General features: G+C 38.4%; 1 protein-coding gene across 6 annotated transcripts in view; it reads left to right on the top strand.

Moving 5' to 3' along the window:
• abi3bpa (ABI family, member 3 (NESH) binding protein a) overlaps nucleotides 1–17,789 on the top strand; it is a 45,457-nt gene extending 27,668 nt beyond the window's left edge. Inside the window, exons 7-23 of one of the 6 annotated variants that reach the window (XR_003052284.1) lie at nucleotides 787–826; nucleotides 1,481–1,543; nucleotides 1,742–1,819; nucleotides 3,204–4,670; nucleotides 4,794–4,856; nucleotides 5,267–5,446; nucleotides 6,262–6,330; nucleotides 9,253–9,309; nucleotides 10,707–10,829; nucleotides 11,449–11,538; nucleotides 11,630–11,839; nucleotides 12,527–12,632; nucleotides 14,111–14,190; nucleotides 15,292–15,302; nucleotides 15,480–15,638; nucleotides 15,986–16,108; nucleotides 16,922–17,789. Coding sequence is in view for 5 of the 6 variants with exons in the window: in XM_008328196.3 (XP_008326418.1) it covers nucleotides 787–826; nucleotides 1,481–1,543; nucleotides 1,742–1,819; nucleotides 3,204–4,670; nucleotides 4,794–4,856; nucleotides 5,267–5,446; nucleotides 6,262–6,330; nucleotides 9,253–9,309; nucleotides 10,707–10,829; nucleotides 11,449–11,538; nucleotides 11,630–11,839; nucleotides 12,527–12,632; nucleotides 14,111–14,190; nucleotides 15,292–15,321; nucleotides 15,480–15,638; nucleotides 15,986–16,108; nucleotides 16,922–17,037 (3,054 nt within the window). In the remaining variant the exon portion in view is untranslated. Of the gene's footprint in view, nucleotides 1–786; nucleotides 827–1,480; nucleotides 1,544–1,741; nucleotides 1,820–3,203; nucleotides 4,671–4,793; nucleotides 4,857–5,266; nucleotides 5,447–6,261; nucleotides 6,331–9,252; nucleotides 9,310–10,706; nucleotides 10,830–11,448; nucleotides 11,539–11,629; nucleotides 11,840–12,526; nucleotides 12,633–14,110; nucleotides 14,191–15,291; nucleotides 15,322–15,479; nucleotides 15,639–15,985; nucleotides 16,109–16,921 lie in introns of all 6 variants that reach the window. The other 5 variants (XM_008328197.3, XM_008328196.3, XM_017040089.2 and 2 more) reach the window with 5 other exon arrangements.
• The last annotated feature ends 1,075 nt before the right edge of the window (nucleotides 17,790–18,864 follow it).

Genomic DNA, 18,864 nt, shown 5'->3' with positions numbered 1-18,864 from the left:
TATAATGAACGACAACTGATTTTTTTAAAATATTTGGGCTTTTGTTGTATTGAAACTGATGTGGCCATCCAATAGTATTTAACTCATTCAAGTACAACACTCCTGATCTAAAACAAATGCCATGATTTACACACCAGAGAAACCTGGTAAAAACATTTTTACGACTTTTACGACTCTTGATTATTGCTCATAATTTTTTATTAAATTCTGGAAAATAGTTGAGTGAGTCATTCCAACAAAATTAATTGAACCCAATAAATGTTGATTCTAGCGCATGTCTAACAAATTTGGTGAAAATATCTAGGAATTTCACTATGAAGGCTAGCCCTGCACGCTACCCCTTATTTTCCATGTCTTTGTTGTTAACCATGGTCAAATGTCAATCATGCTTACTTCACCTATTTGATCCAAGTTGAAACCTTCCAACCTTTTTTGTCGCTGATCAACCTACTTTCTCCTTGCAGTATCTTCCATAGGTTTACAGTAAAATTCACCGCTATGCAAATGACACCAAGCTCTTTGTGTCTAGATTTTGTTGTTAATAACCTGCCTTCTGTCTCACACCACCATCCATAACTGTGTACAAGAAAACAAATTTTACCACATCTACCACATCTTAATTAAACACAACAGTTATAAAAACAACAACAACAGGGTTTTCCTAATTGGTACTAAATCCACCTAAACAAAATCTGTTTTGTTTGGCTACACTTAAGAACTGATCTGCTTTCACAAGTCATTAATGATAAATTACTCTGTCTTTTGGTTTTATTTTTGTCCATACAGAAACCTTTGCCAGGATCATTTCCCTTTTCTCCTCGGAATGGTAAGCCAACAGAGGCAGCTGCCTTTGCTCAAACCCACTGAACCCCATTTTTAAATACAGAAGCAGAATTTTTATAGCATGCAATGATTGATGACTTTTAAAAATTGTCTTTGATAGACTTTCTTATTGGTCACTGCTTTAAGATTGGAACCACTTTAAAATAGAATCAAAGACTGTACATATAAAAGATAGTTGTCCTTTCCAAATTTTTGTGAGCCACCTGAAAATGCACTTATGGCTGCAGTACATCTAGTGCACTGGCAAGAGCTGCATTTTAAACACTCCCATACTTGATTACTTCTGTCGTGAAATACTGTGTCAATATTTTTTCGCATGACATTCATAGGGCAACACCTGTCCTTGTTTCTATTATTTTGCCCATCTAAGATATCTTCACAATTCAAAATAAATTTGCTGAATAGATTATTTTAAGTAGCCTGGCTTGGTTAAAAGAGAGATAACACAAGCTAGCTCCAAAACTGCAACCTTAAAATGCAGAACCTACTATCATTACAAACTCATAAGTCAAGTATTGCTACACAATTGCGGTTAAAATGCTAAAGGTATCTTTTTGTCCCTGATGTTGAAGGAAACTGTGAAACTGTATAAAACAATACCATAACTTCTTAAATCCTTCTGTTTGTTCCTTGTCAGTTTTCCATAACAAGACCCTGGTCAGGCCTGTCGTACGGAAAATAAACCTAAAGACAACTCTTGGTAATGGCTATTTTGTCAAAAACTCATCTCAGTGATTGGAAAAGCACTTCAACAACTGACTATCAAACTTGACTTTTCTATCTCTACTCTTGTTAAAATCTTATTTTATTGTTCATTGTTTATACACTTTTGTAATTTCAATAACAGTTAAAAAAACCACATTTTCCAAGTTCTACTAACATTGACTATATTTCTCAGCTCCCACCACAACTACTAGACAGGAATCACTATCCACCCCTGGACCTACAACGCCTGTTGTCACCAAACAGCCAATCGGTAACTGTGAATAATAGTTCCTTTTGAAAAGGCTCTCATCTTGACAGTCTGCTACTGACAGGTCGATAGTGCTTTGAAGAGTTGTTCTTTTGTAATTACCTGCATGAGCAAGAGTAGCATGCTATATAGTAAGTGCACAGCATGTCAGTTGCTGTGGAAACTAGTTGACAGTGTCAGCTGTTTGAGTTGCAAAATATTGTGTAAGGTTGGGTTGTCTTGGCTGCATGGCTTTTTGGTAAGACAACAAAGCTAAAGAAGATTATTATTGACGGTTATAGGAGCTTGATACAGTTAGTTGCACGATATGACTTTGGTAGTATTTTTTCACAAACCCAAGAACCACTTGTTCTGCTGAGTATCATTTGCAGGTCTTGTAAGAGATGACTTGGAATTCCATGAGATGTTGCCTAGCCTTGCAATGCTGATTTCAGATCAGCCATACTTTAACACTCCTTTGTCTTCCCTCTGTTTTATCTGCAATATGCATTTCGTACTCTTTGCAGTGTAATCGGTCCAAATGATCACTGCTAGTTTAACATCCAAATGTTTTGTTTTTGATGCAGTGAAGATTATGTTTGGAGGTCAGCATGATATAGCTGCATGTTATGGGCACTAATTTAAAAAAATGGAACAAATCGCCCTTTCTTTCTTTATGTTGTCATCCTCTGTCATTGATATAATTATTTTGCTAACATTTTTTAAAATTGTCCTTAGAAAATGAAACAAATGTGTGGATTTGGCATAGGCATAGTTTAGGCATAGGAACATCACTGTACCCATACTATACTATAAAGGCAGTCAGCTGTATGTCTACAAATACATTGACAGTACACTAGCCCAGTTAAATGGTTGTGCTGTAACTGTACATATAGAAATTTATTAACAATGGTTTGGATAAAGGCTGTTGTTTCCCAAGCCATTACTTTTTTTTTCTAACTCTGTCATTCTGAAATTTCCTCCTTCTGAGGTGAATACCTGATCAGAGTAACCAATCAAATTAAAATACTCTGTTTAAACCCACGGCATCCATGCACAGAAAATGAATTTGAACGGCTATCGCTCACATCTATCATGGCTTTGGTAACTGAGTCTTCCTATCGTTATATGGCTGTGCCAATAAAAATAGACCCAAGCAGATCGCCTGTCTTCAAAATTGGAGCCAGTCTGTTAAAGCCTTACCAGTAAAAAGTCAAAAGGTATTACATAACCTGTGGTTTGGTCAGAAGCGCTGATCAGATATCCCTACAGATTTTCTAATTTTGAGTTGATTGTTATGAATAAAAGTATAATTGGTTTTTTTTAACAAACTTATTCATTGTAATTATGTTTATACAGATCATCATTTTTGGCTTTACAGCCATATTTTCTCTTTCTTCCAACCCAGGAAAAGGACAGCTCTCCAGACCTATCTTGCCTCCTTTCTTGGAAATTCTATTAACCAATACTGAATTTCATACTACTAAGCCTAATACTAAGCTACACACAGTTCCTACAGTGAAAACCTTGCTACAGCCTAAAATAAATGATGATAAACATGGAGAGCAAAAGCCCACTACACAATCTTTAACGACTCCAAGATTACCCCAGGTCAAGCCACGACCTTTACCAACACCCAGACCCCATCAACGTCAGCAAAAGTCAACCGCTAAGCCTAAATCCACAACCAAAACCTTTTTCCAAGGCAAACCACAATTGCCACTACAAATACCAACCCAGTCCACAAAGTTAACACATCTGACTCTACCACAACAGCAACCTTTATTCTTTCCTATACCCCAGCCCCTACCAAAACCAACATATCATTTCATACGTCAGACTGAACCACAACCACTTTATCAACCAACTTCTAGGCCCATGCTTACAACCGTGCCACCACCACAGCTGATCTCACATTACATTCACAAAACACAGTCTCAACCACACACCCAACCACCAAATCAAGCAATATCCACAACCCAACTACACTTTGTTCCATTTTCTCCACAAATCCATTCACAGTGGTTCATTTCACAGGCGCAAACTCAAACTGAACTAACATCACAGTATTTATCACCAACACAACAACCAATGACATCGTTCATGGCCCAGGAACAACATAGAACTCAACCAACATCTCAGCCTACTCCACAAACCTATCCAAAACCCAAACTCACATCTCAGCCTATACTTCAAACACAATTCCAATCATTACCCCCAAAACAATTCCAGACTTCATCACAACCTTTGCAAAAGCCCAATCTTGAACTAGAGCCACAAATTGCAACCAAATCCCAGAAAAGCCCTCCAACAACACATGCACCCATTTTTAAGCATCAGACTCAAAGTCACACACTACCTCAACTTGAAACCCAGCCTCAGCCTAAACCACTCATTCCAGCTGTAACTATGCCCCCACTTGCACTGCACAACATACCGCATACCAAACAAACACAACTAAAGATTCCCACTAAACCTCAAGCTAAGCCTACAGCGCAGTCACAGACACCGAAACAGCTTAAACCGAGTACAAAAGTACAGCAAAAACATGAAAACAAGTCACAGCCTAACACCTTAGACACCAAGCCAAGACTTGAGAAGGAGGCATCTAAGAGCGAACACAAACAAAAAGGCCAAACACCATCTAACCAGAAAGAGCAAACAATGACTCACCACAACCGCAACACCAGGAAAGAACAGTCCAAACAATGGCTTTCCTTTAAGAACCAGACCAAACCCCAACCTGACCGTTTGCCCAAACCACATCCTGTATCTATATCTGATAAACATTCTCAACTTGGGCTTCCATCTCAGCCTCAGACCAGGACCTTCTCTGATCCCACCAAGTTCACCCAAAGAAAAACAGCCCCTACGGGTAAAAACCCTACTTTTGTGCCATTAGTAAACCACAACTATGCTTTTAAAACATTGTTTCAATCACATATACAGTGCATTTGTGAATATTATCTCAATAAAAAATGAGTTCTCTTTAATACAGCTCCTAGTCCACCAGAAGGGGGCAAGCCTCTATCAAGACCTGCCCTGGCTACAAAGAAAGCCGGTAGTTATCTTGTAATCTTGGTAAAGACCATGACATGTTTGTCACGTTACCATCTCTGCTTTTTGTCAAGCCACATGGAACCCAGTGCTTGCAGTTGTACTTCAAACCACTGGATGATGTCACTGCTTGCCCATCTCCATCCTGCCAACTCTGCACACCCCACCCCATCATGATTGTTGCCTCCATGTGTGACTCCATTTTCAGTCCAGCAAAATCAACTTACCCCTGCACACTCCCAGCCAAAAAAGAGTCTGCCTTTCCTTCAATCTCATTTAGACTCTTCTGTCACCTCATTGTCCTCTTGTTTGCATCCCCTTCGTCTGACATGTCCTGTCATTTACTCCATTTAGGTAAAACTCTGAAGATCTAAAATGGACGACCTCTTTTTAATTACTTTTTTGCACATTTAGGTGTCAACTCCCGCAGACCATCTTTTCCTGGAGGTCCTCGTTCCCATACTAACTCATCAGTTCCTGCAGCACGGAGAAACTACACAATGCCTCAATTCCCTTATAAGGAAAACCGTCTTGTCAGACCAAGTCCTCCATCCAAGCCAATGACCTCTCCTCATATCTCCAGCACATCTGGGGGTAATGGAGTTCTTTCTTCCCTTTTTTCTTTCCAGGCAACTACACCAGATCGCTCCACTGCTATCAGTACTATTTTACACTTTCTCTGTAGTTGAAAATCCACTGGAAGAAACCCAGGATTGTGTTTAAATTCTTAAAATATATATTTAAATGCTTATGCTTTTTTACTTTCTGTCCTCCTTCTTCTACAATTCATGTCTTCATGCAGTCTACGTCATGTCTATGTTTCTTACTTTTAAATGACAAGCACTCCATGTGTCAGAATTATTACAGTGATTTACTGTCCTTCATGCTGACCAGGTGGGATGTTGGCTACACAATTGGCCAGAGCACACACATCACACATTTTAAGCCAACTGTACCAAGCCTCCGTGGCTATGTACCAGGAGCTGAAGCCAGTCTTTCTTTTTAATCTTGCTCTCCCGAATACACCTAGAAACTGGTGATATTTTGAAGAAAACAGTCTAGTGCTGCAGGCAGCCTTCAGAATCTCGTTACCTTTTTGGTTGCAAACATTTTAGCTTCTGATACTTGACACATTTGCTTTCCAAAATTCTACTAAGTAGTACAATTTCAAGGATGCTGTTAAAGTATTTGCCATAACAAAAACGGATAATACATTTCCAAAATTGTTAAAGAAAAAATCTAAATTTGCAGTAAAATAAAAAAATAAAAAATAAAAGCATAAAAACTAAAAACAGTTCTGCACTGATTTTATTTTCAGTGTTGTTAGTCAACAAATATACACCAGTAGCAAGAAGGACTTGAGGTATTTTTCTTTTCTTTTCTATAACAGACTTTTTTTCTCCCTACAGCAGCGGATGGGGAGAAAAAAAGGATCATTGGTCATGACAAATCTCCAGAACGGCCTAAAGAAAACCCTGGTAACAGACAAACCAGTAGAGATCATCTGTCAGTGTTCCTCATTCACTAACCTAAGAGGCACTGCTTTGTCCCATCCACAATCACCTCCATCTGTGCTTTTGTCCCAACGCTCTCATGCTTTATTCCCAGCTTCTCTGTCCATGTTACATTTTTTTGTCTGTTGCAATTTATGTTGCTCAACACATTCAGTCACATTAGCTTAGCTTACCTTGACTGAAGCCATATACATTTCAGTATGATGCAGATTTTAGTTTTGACCTGCCCTGTCCACACTATTTAGTCTACTGCACATATGGACCTGGAATACGGAAATGGTTTAAATGTTTGGGGGATAGCTTCAGCCTGCTTATTTTGAAAGGTCAAATTGTTTCCATTCTTCCAGACCTGCTCAGTTATTTAGAGTAAGCATGTCCATCTCAAGTAGTAATACAAACCATCACATCCCTTTATGTTTTTGGTGACTAAAGTAAATTACATGTAGTAATAAAACAACATACTACACAGGCATTTTATGGTAACGACAAATCCATACTTTTTTGCAAATACAAAAACACTATTCCAGCAGTTGGACTTTCATAGATATTCGTGCAACAAAAACTGATTGGTCTACTCAGAGAAATTGTCCTATCAGGGCACACCATCTTCCATGCACTACATAAACAGGCACATACCCACAGAACACACAAACTCTGTATCCCTCTCGATACCCTGCTGTTGTCAGATTTACACTCTCTCTGCTTGGCACTTGTTTGCTTATTCTCCATTATTCGAAGCTACAAATTATCTTTTAAACGTTCATAAGAGTCGAAAAACCTTTTTGTAATATCCCCCTTTAATGAAGAGAATCAGTTGTATGCATATCTATGGGACACTTGCATTAAACATTTTGCATGAAGGGATGTAGCTACAAGACATTCAGCACAGATAAGGAAACACTATTCTTTTATGAATGCTGCAGGGAGTACATTATGATAGTCGCTACAGAAGGGTGTGTGTGAAGAGGGCAGCTTAAAGAAGACAAAAAAAGAAACATTGTTCAATGAACTAATTATTGCAGTCAACGTACGTCCTACTTTACATGTCCTCAAAGGTGTGTGAGGGTGCACATTGGCGCAGTCTTGTAAGTGTGTAGCTAAAGTTAATTTTACTGGATACAATGACCAGTTTGGACTGCAAATTCAGGTCCAAATCATGTGTGATAATCTACGCATGACTTCAACATTTCTGTTATGTGGACTATAGTGGATCCCTCTTGACTGTTTGGATACAAATATTATTTTGTATCAGTATCAGTTTCTCATTGGGACCTACACTTGAGATTGTTCAAAATCTTCTTAGTGTTAGGAGACTTTGGTACTATTCAGTTTTTCAGTGAAAATATTTCTTTAAATCAATGCAAAATAATTTCCTTTGATTGTGTGGGTTTTCACGTGCTCTAAAGATGAAGTTATTTGACATGAACCAGCACTCTCTCCACTGTTGCTGTTTTCAATCACACATCTGAGTCCGAGGCCTTTGGCACGTCACAGGTCCGCGTCTGCAGTTTGAGTAGTCTAATGTTAAGACGGCAAACAAAACAAACACTGCTCAGAAACTGTGGAACGCATAGCAGATCGTACTATATTCACCTTAGAGGTACATATTGTGGCCATTCCGTCTTATGTGATTACATCACAAAGAGATGTTTTCATTTCCTGCCAGGGGAATCACAATGCCACCAAATTGAGACGTCATTACTTCACATATTCCTGCCATTTGACTGACTGCATCAACAATTCATACGAGTTTATACAATATTTGAGCATGTGTAATCCATTAGTTGTCAGTTATGACATGTGTGAGTCAGAGTCTCGACTTGAGCGTATTCTCAGTGCTAATCAGTGAGACCTGTTGGCAGATGTTGTTCCAGCTCAACCTGATAGCCACGGAATTTTTTCTCCCCTGGGATTAAATGCCATAGATCTGTGATTTATGCACCTGAGTTTGAAGGTCAGCTACACAGGGAAGAAAGCGCAAAATCAAGGGAGTGTTTTGGTCTTGATAATCTGACAATTAGCAAATGTTTTTAGGCAGTGACCCATACTCAGATAAGGTGAAAATGATAAATGGTGTAAACAGAACAAATCGTTGGGAAGTAAACAATTTTTCTAAAATTATCTCTGAAATCTACGACACTTCCCAAGTGTTTAGAGATAACAACAGAGACTCAGAGAGATTGCGTTTCTTTGGTAACACTAAATCATAGCAGAAGGCTCACACTGATAAATCGGAGTTTGACAACTCATAACAGCGGCCTTTCTTCCATTGGATCACTTATCCTGTTTTACAAAGCCAACTCATTTGTTGTGCTCATTAAATCTGTGATCTGGTCTTCATCTAGCAGCTTGGCCCAGTCTATATTTTGTATTTTCTGGTATAACTGTTTTTGTGGAAAATTGGGTCATCAAACTGTACCGATCCAAAAGAATGTTCATAAACTATGCCAGAAAAAAAAACAAAAAAAAAACTTGACCTAATACCTTACTCTTTATCTTGAATTTTCCTCTGGTTGTTCTTTAGGGGATTTTAGTATTAAAGGCTGAAGCAATCATTTGTTTGATCAAATATAACAACAAAAATGTTTTTTGTAGCAGCATTTCACAAAGAGACTCCAGCACCTCACATGCAATTCATTGCTTTATATGCTTAATTGTTGCTTGTTCCACTTCTTTGTTTGTACATTCATTTTATTTTACAGCACAAAGTGTCGCTGCAGTTCCGCATTCCGCTAAAATATCTGATGTATTTCTTTCCATTGTTGCACTATTAGAATAACCAACCAACTCTTTTTTGCAGTCTTTTCTTTACCACCCACCCCCACCCCCTGCTGCTGTGTCTCAGTGTTAATATCTGTTCTTGTCATTTCCCATGATCCCATGCAGTTCCAAATGTTCCTATCAACAAGGGTCCGAACCTGGTGGGCAAACCCAGTGACAATGGTGAGTGCAACAGCACCGAATATGCTGACCCACAAATACTGCATACAGTTAAATGTATAATGTATATGCCCGACATCGTTATTTTTCAGTTTGACGTTAAGACGATAACTTCAACCTTCATTCTACAGTTCTAGGAAGACTTCCCAGGCTCTGCTAGTTTACATGCCAATGAATCTCTTAGCAACACAGGCTGAGACATTCTGCCAAAATATTTGTGTATTTTCAGATATTTTGATTCCAACTTGTAGCAGCAGAATGAAATCCTGAACTAATTGCAAACTTAGAGCTGAAAAATAAGTGCCATTAAATTAACAAAGTTCTTCATTGTTTAACTGGATTACAGAGTAAAATTCATCCACACAAAACATATGGTTTGGGAGTCTTAGAAACACACATATTGTCATGCTTCTGCACCCCTGGGTCCACACACGTGTAAGAGTTCATTACATGATAACTTAGTGTTCCCCCTGAGCTACAGTCCACATTTGAACTTTGAAGTTTGAATGCAATCACTCATGTTGAGCTGAGTCACCGGTCAGGACTCCAGTCTGGGATGTGGATTCCAGCAGTACGGCACTGATTGCAAGTAGAAGTACAAAAATGCCAAGTTGTGACTTCAATCAAATAATATAAACCATCTGTATTTACATCCAAATTACAAACTTAAAAAATAGGTTAAAGACATGGTTTGGTGTTGTTATTTGGTGAAATGTGCAGGACTACAGTCATGCACCTCTACTGTGTTCATTGAGCCTGAAGCACAGCAGCTGTTTGACGTTGCTTGAAGCACAGCATCGAAGCTGAAGGAAACAGAGTGACAGACAAATTGACTAACACCAGGATTTGTTTTAGTCCAGATTAAACAGATGACAAGTAATGTGTAACTTATGAGGTTAAAAGGTGCTCATAGCTGCATGTTACTAGACAGAGCTCCCTTCGCCAGGTTTGCGTCTTTTAATTGCGAATAAAACGTGTCCTAACAACTATCAAAACTGAATTTTACAATGTGTACTGTTGCCCCCAATAAAATTGGTTTCAACAGAAAAGTACTTATCAGCAGCCTTGTAGCCCAACCCTTTTCTGGACTCGCTTGCGTTTTTCTGAAGTAAACTTGTGTGCTAAAAGCCCTTGTGTGTTGAATCTCGTCAAGTGTTTGCAGCATCTGGGCATCTTTGGCCTTTACAGATTTACACAGGCTTACTTTAACTCTTCAAAGCACACACAGGATATTACTCAACAAGCCATCTCTGATCTGTCAGCAGCAGAAAAAGGCCACTGAGTTGTTCGGCAGAGATGGCCAGAGCAGATGGACCACAACTGTGTATGACTGAGAGTCAGATGACGATAAGGGTGAGGAACTGATCTCTTTTCCTCCTCCTGCTCCTTTCTGTCCTCAGATAAACCCATGGACCTTAAACAAGGAGACAAGGAGTCCATCTTGAAACGATTCCCCCTGGTCACTGCCAAGCCCAAGCAGGAGCGAAGACAGCAGACAACCACTGCGGCTCCAGTGTTTAACAGTAGGAGTAACCTCTAAGCCTCAGGATGAACAGCTTTCATCCAAAATCACCATCACCAAAATAGAAAATAGAACTGACGTTTCTCAGCCTTCATACTACGGTCTTTAGGATATATCAACAAAGCATGTTGAACATACAGTACCAGGAACCATATTTATCAAGCCGACAATTTATTAACCTCAAACATCACTTATATTACTGGTCAATTGTGCCATGTGTGAGTTAAAGTTAAAGTGGACCTTTTTTTTATTGATGTCATTATTGTCTCCTACCACCCTAATTCTCATGACTTCACTTCTGAAACCTGTTCTTGACACTTCATCATTATCTTGCATCATCACTTCCTTTTATCGGGTCTAAATAATATATTTTTGCATTTGTCACCATACATCTACCCACCATAGTTTATGTAAGAAGAGCATATCGAACTTCACTTTCAGCTTCATTCAAATGTTCAGCAAAGGTGCATTAGGAGGAAAAAGTTTTACGTGTCAATGAGCTCAGGCAACAGCTGGGGCTGCTGGTTGGCCAAAGTTGTAAAAGTGAGGACAGAAAGAGCTGCCAGGGTATGCTGGCACATCAAACTCACCATAACTCCTCGCTGCTGTTTCCTTCTCAGGTACCCGCTTTGACATATATGAAAATTCCTCCATATTCAGGCCCCTGCCTATAACAGATTTAGACAGCATGGGGAACAAGCGATTTACAGGTAAAAACAATCTCAGCTTTTACTAACAAAACGTTCAAAAACTTAAATTACACCAAAATAACAATTGCTTTTTAACTGTACCTGTCTGCAGCTCCACACGTCATCTACAAGACGGATAAAAAGCCGGAGGAGCCGTGCTCCATCACCTCCTCCATGACCTATTTTCCTGATGAGGAGGGCAACGATCAGAATGTGACAGGTCCTCCTCGCATCCCACCCTCCAACCTCACTGTGGTCACTGTGGAGGGCTGCTCGTCCTTCGTCATCCTGGACTGGCAGAAATCAGACAATGAGACCAAAGGTAGAGTTTGAATGTTGGGTGGTTTATAGACTTTAAAAGAGTTTAAAGGACTTTGGTTTTCTCTCTCAGAATCAGGGGTTGAACTCTTTCATAATTCTAGACTAGTTTTAACAACAGGCATCTTGGACCAACAAATCAGTGATTAGGAAACACATTCAGGCTACCATAAGAAGTTTAACAAAACTAGGTCACGACCAATGATTAAAAATATCTTTATTTCTTTACTCGCACACAGCTATGGGCAAATACTTACCACATGGGTTACAATCTGTCTGCTTTATGCTTTTTTTTTTAATTTCTCTTTGCTTTTAAAAGTTTTAAGGTTAAGGTTTGTAATAAAAGGAAATCATGGATAACTGCGATATGCAAAATGAAACCAAGAAGCCAGTCTAGTTCTAGTCCCTTTGTAAAATGTGCTGCTCTTAAACAAAGAAAGAAACATTAGACATGTAGAGGAGGGGGAATCTCAACAGTGCAGTCTTGTTTCTTTTTTATTTGCAGAACATGTTGGATTTTGACCATTGTGTTACCAAATTTTTTTTCAAAGCATTGGGATATGCTTTATCTTTCCTTTTGGCAAACATTTAGCCATTTCTTCAGGTTATTTTTGCGTACACTTGAAGTTGAAATTTAAATTTGTGTATTTGAACTTTAAACATGAACTTTTTTTTTACCCTTTTTTGTCAGAGTATGAAGTTGTGTCTACAGCTAAAGGACCCAATGGTGAGGAGGTGTCCATACTGACGACAAATCAAACCCACACAGCGGTGGAGAATCTTCAACCTAAGAGGGAGTATGTGTCTGCTACAACAAAATTTGTCTGTGGTTGTTCTTGGCCAACCACATAATTTATGCCCCCAAAAGTAAGACTTGCTGGAGCTTCTTGACGAATGTTGATGGAGATTTTGTTCGGAGTGGCTCAAGGGAGAGTCTAATCATTTAGTCATCTCTTTGTTTATACCGGTTGTTTTGCAGATGAATCAGACATGAACTCGCTCATCCTAACGACAAAACACCCATTGGTAAACAGAGCCATTGGAGAAACACTGTACAAACCCTTGCCACAGAATGAAAGTGCAAGCTCTGAGGACCAAGGCTGAGCTGTCCACTTTCATGTGAAAGATGAGGGGTCCCCAATATGATGAAAATGTTTACACAGAGATGACAGTTGTTTTAGGACAAGAATAAAGAGAAAATTATCTCTCCACAGATTGGCTGGCTCATGGTACTACCATGACAACCCAAAATTAACTTTTGAGCAAGCATTAAAAAACACCAGACCGGAGTTAATAAAATTGTCCAAAACAACACTCAACAGAAAGATAGTATTATAATTATTAAAAAAAATTCCAGAAAAACAGCTGTCACTGCAATCCTTGTTTAGATCTTGTCTTGTAGAAATTTAAACCCCAGCGGGAAAATCATTTTAAACTCTGACTTGAAGAATTAGCAAATGGAATGTACAATGTTCCCCTCAGAAGGTTCTACCAATTCTCTTCCTCATTAAAAAACTAAACTAAAACCCGGGTAAGGACTCTGGTCAGGTACAAGGCCTGCAAAGTTGATTACCAGAAGTTTCCCATCAGTCAGTAAGTACTGGAAAAAAAAACTATTGGATAAGAGGTCCAGCTGCCTATCCCTAAACTTCTCAAGTTAGGTAAAACACATACACACACACAGTATGTGTATGTGTGTGTGTGTGTCTGGGTCTCCTCTCTGTCTACAAATTAGTCAGGTACTCTTCCATGTTAACTCTGTGGAGGTCTAAATAAATCCTCTGTTTGATATAAACTATATGCTTGAATTACTGGCTGATTATATTAGTAATGGTTCACTGTGCCCAAGTGTTGAAATGCACTGGAGAGTACATTCTGGGCTCACGCAGTAAATCACGTGTGGCTGTGCACATACAAAAATGTCAAAAGTGACACAAAATCTGAGGAAAGGGTGGAGTGGCTCTTCTTGTTTTTAATTCAATCCCAACATCTGGAGTCTCCACACTGACCAGAACCCTCCCTTCCTTGGCTCCTGTCTCAGTTTCTGCCAGGACATGTGAACGCAACACGTGGGATAACCATGAGTTTTCACTCTCTTCGCCTGTGTCTTTATGTGTGTGTGAAAAGAATGTGTTATCCATATGGAGAAGCATTAAAATACAGTAAACGTCATAGCTGTAAGGACGGTAGTAATCCAGTGATTCAAGGTTTGGCTTACTTCTTTCTCACGTGTCTGTATGTAACCTTAAGCTGAATTTCTTTTTCTCTATTTCAGTTATGTTTTCAAAGTCACGCCCAAGAATGAGCGAGGAACTGGACCTCCCACTGACCCCGTGACCTTCAGCACAGAATCAGGCAAGATTCGCCAACTGAAGTCACACTGACGGAGGTTTTTCCTCCACTGGAACAGAACACTACAGCTTATACACTGATGCCACAGTACAGTTTGTATTGGTGCTGCTCGTGTTTTTTTGGCATTATCTCGAATTAAAAAGGCAGGCTGCTGAGCACAATAATGACTCCAACATGTCACAGTTCCACAAAGGTGTAAATGATTAAGATTAAAGAGTCTGGTCAAATTAACTGATGCAGTTAAAGGCTTGTTCTAACAGATTTCAATTGTCCATGTGATTTTTACAAACAGCAGTTCACTTACAACACTTCAGTTTGCACCTGTGAAAAAAAACAGCCGAGTTTATAGCCTTGAGCCTTGTAAATGTTATGTTTTTAAACTTACACTGACGAGGATAAGAGAAGAAAGCAATCCTTCACTGGCTTTGTGCCCTTATGCAATCAGAGCCCACTTCTTTGGATATGATGCTTGCAATACTAAGATTAAGCTTTGAACCTCCTCTGTGTTTTTAATGTGTTACTCTGACAGAGTCTTAAAAGGTCAATTGTTTGAGTACACAATGGTGTAAAAATGTTAAAATCATTAGAAAAACATAAATATATAATTATATAATATATAATATTATATATATAAATATATATAATATAGTATACTTGGGATGAATATTCTTTACGACTACCAGTTCAAGATGTTAAAAACATGGTTTAGGTAATAGTCAGAATGAGTTTTCCAGGTCCTTCAAATAAAACAAAAATTCAATACAAGCCAATCTGGAGATGTTGGTTGCGTCTAAACATGTCCTCAATTGAAAGGATTTTAAATAAATACAAGGACTTTAAAGAAGTCAACAATTCAAAGAGAAATAAATTACTGATCAATATAATTTTTATATTCCCTATATTTCCCTTCCTGAGGTTGAGTCAACATTTCTTTGGAGTCCATTTGTCACCTCATATATAATTTGCCAAGGTCAAACAGGTGGTTAAGTGTGCACACCAGAGCTCAGTCTGTCACCTGTGTACTGCAAATCACCAGCTGGGTGTTAACAACACACTGTCTTGATGACGTTACTCACTGCTACTTTCTCTCTTTTCTGTTTGTAGCGGATCCAAGAGTGAGTGAATATGTTTCAGGTGACTCTCATATTTTGCAACATTCATATGGTCAAATAAAGTAAAACTGTTTTGAATTGGCATTCTTATCTAGTTTTCAATCATGTTAACTTGCATATTTACAGTACACAAGAGTATACAATACACCAAGACTGTGTTTTCCAATGGTTTCCTCACAGGCAAAGGTGCTATCTGGACTCAGTTTCCATTTAAAGCAGATGCCTACTCCGAATGCAATGGAAAGCAGTTTGTGAAGAGAACCTGGTACCGAAAATTTGTAGGAATCCAGCTCTGCAACTCCCTGAGATACAAAATCTACCTGAGTGACACGCTTAATGGTACTTACACCACATGAGACACGTGCATAGTCTAAATATACAAAATATAATTTAAAATATTTTTGTGCATGCATCTTTGATATTAGTATCTAAGTGTTTTGATTTGGCTATTATACATTAAAGAATAAACTAATCCCACTGAAACATTTACTGATATCTAAATCCTAAAAAAAGAATTATCTTTACTCTCAGCACATTTACATACTTTGAAAGACATTTGAAAATGTCTGTTTGTGTGTTTGTGTTTCAAGCATGTTTCATTATCTAATCATTAATGAGAACATTTATGTTCCAATGATTAGTTTTCTATAGGGAAATGTTCTAATTTATACATCCTACATCTCTAGGCAAGTTCTACAATATTGGAGACCAGACAGGTTATGGAGAAGACCACTGTCAGTTTGTAGACTCCTTCTTAGATGGGCGGACTGGTACACAGACGTTTGCTGATCAGCTCCCAAGCAGACTAGGTAAGTGGGTTGATACTGACAAATTATAGGTTCAGGTGACTGAGACAGTATGGAAATTGAACCTAATTCTTAGTTTTTGTAACCTTATTAATGCTCCCTTTTGCAATTTTAGTGTATCTTTTAGTCTATTTTTAAATTGTCAGGGTAATGTGTTGTAAACATCACAGCAAACAAGCTTTTTTAAAAAATAACTGTTTTTTATATATATAATTTTGTCACGTGTGTAATGTTTCAAATTTTAAGCTGCCCATTTTGTATTCATTAAGAATTACATACCAGAACATACCCATTTAGTATATAAGAAGTTAATTTCTCATTTGTGTATAGTTCCTACCTCGTCATGAACACCACTCAGCAGACCGTGGTATCGACTGACATATTGTCAAACACATTGACCAGTCAAAATAAGGGAAGCGACAAAGGCGAGCTAATCAGAGGGGGAGAAAGGCGGGACTTTTAATTATTGGGACGTCACCGAAAAAGCTTTGAACGGAAAGCCGCCATCTCGTGGCGATTACCTTGCAGTGAGCGTAGCTAATCAAACGTTTAAAGACCGCTTTTTTGAGTTTCATTTCTTGAGATTTTGTCTCGAAAAGAGATTGGTACCTTTACTGAATGTAATTTAATATTAACAATTTTATTCGGAGAAAAAGTTTTATTAAAACAAGATAAACATGACTTTAAAAATATATTTTGTTAATTAACAGACAGTCTTAGTATATATGAGACTTCGGTATATGTGTCATGATTCAAATCGAATGTGTTAAAATAAATAAATTAAGTTGCTTCCTTTCTATTTTTCTTTTTAACAAGGATACTTCAGAGCACTGAGACAGGAACCTGTACACTTTGGAGAAATTGGGGGAAGGTCACATGTTACCTATGTAGGCTGGTATGAGTGTGGCAGACCTATACCAGGGAAGTGGTAAGATTCAGCAGAGCTTCCCAACTGGTGAGGAAGAGAGAGAAGAAGAAAAAAAAGACGTTGTCTGTCCTGACTCAAAGAGGCAGACACCATGGACACTTGTCAGTTTGAACTCAGCCTACTCCCCCATGCCTGATCCCTTTAAATAACTATTTCCTGCCACAAAACTCTACAGAGTGCATTTGCAACATCGGTCTTAATTTCTTATAATATATAATTTATCATAAATGTCAGACAAAAGAGTGCAGCCACAAAATGTTGAACGTACAGTGATCACAGGTAGATTTTGGGAAGCTGGCTCCCAAAATGTTCCAACATGTATATTATTTATCATTGGTCTGTTATCAAATGTTCTGTGTGCTTGGGCTTTGGAGATGAGAAAGTAAAATTTGTCTCTGGTAGTTGCTTATCCTCTAACACACATTGGACATTTGTATACAGAAAGGTACCAATTGTGCTTTAATTGTACATTGGATTTTGAAGAACTACACAGATATGCAGAATTGACCCTCTGCTGGCCCTAAGGGATTATTAGCAGTCGCAGTTTGCACAATATTAAACTTTTCCATATATGTATATGATGTGAATATAGAATGAATACCAGGCAGTGACCACAGATTCTTTCAGGTTTACATGTGGATCTTTGATAAGAAAAATAAAAGCTAAATTTGAGCCCCAGAGGTTCAACTGCATCACTTGAAAACAAAGTATTCTGTCAAAACCTATCAAGTCCTGTATAATAGAAAATACAATGTGTAAAAAAAAAAGAAATTCTGATGAGAAATAAAAAAACAAGAAAATTTCATAATTTATATTTGCTGTGTTTAAACATTTCAGTGTGTAAATAAAGCTTAAAATCAAAGGAGAAAACTTACCTTCATTTATTCCAGTTGGACGTTGTTTATGGTGCTTTATTTGATTGCAGTAATAAATCTTGTTTTTATATGTACTGAAATTTGTTTAATGGACTTGTTTTTTTATTTCTACACCAAACAAGGTTCTTTTTTACCTGTATTAACCTACACAACTACCAAATTTAGTGAGTCTAGAGCACACAACTGAAAGTCTGAAAAGCACAATGACAAGGATGGAAGATTGTTTGGTGTTGAGACTTGATGCCCAGGTCAATCCGAGCAGTCTTTAGGTGAGGGTGGGGCACAAGGTACAGGTAGCTAGTCATTACAGCAGACCTGGGCACAAAGGGCCGCTGTGGCTGCAGGTTTTTCTTTCAACCTGTCCAGAACACACTGACTGACCAATCAACTGTCTGAAGACTAATAGCAGTTGATTCATTAAGTCAGGTGTGCTGCTGCTTTTTTGAACAAAAACCTGCAGCCACAGCGGCCCTTTGTGGACCTAATTGCCCACCCCTGCATTACAGAGACACCTATGAAGACAATCATTCCCCTCTATAATCAATTTTAAGTAATCAATTAACCTAATCCATTAAGTCTTTGGACTGTTGAAGGAGAAGGGAGCACCTGGACACTGCACCACTGTGTGGCACTGGCTATGTTATTGTTCACATTAAACATAACTAGATCAAAAGGGCCACCAGGGTTAACAGACGTCAGTTGTTTCAGAGGATTTGTAGCAGACAAAGTCATCGCTACAGCACCATTTTACTTTCCACCCAGTCAGTCAGGAAAAAGAGCAAACACACTTCTCTTAATTACCCTAAATAAACCATGTGCACGTAATACTTCACTCAGTAAGACGGTGAGATGGGGGGGAAGACCAACCACATACTCTAATGCCATATGTCCCTCTCTTACCACAACCCACAAGCAAGAAAACAAAGCAGTAATGCAAGCTATTACCACAGTTTTCC

Source organism: Cynoglossus semilaevis, chromosome 16, assembly GCF_000523025.1.
Source record: "Cynoglossus semilaevis isolate Cse_v1.0 chromosome 16, Cse_v1.0, whole genome shotgun sequence".
Classification (NCBI taxonomy): Eukaryota; Metazoa; Chordata; class Actinopteri; order Pleuronectiformes; family Cynoglossidae; genus Cynoglossus; species Cynoglossus semilaevis.
Note: the sequence above shows the minus strand (reverse complement) of the source record. Positions and strands in the feature narration are given on the sequence as shown.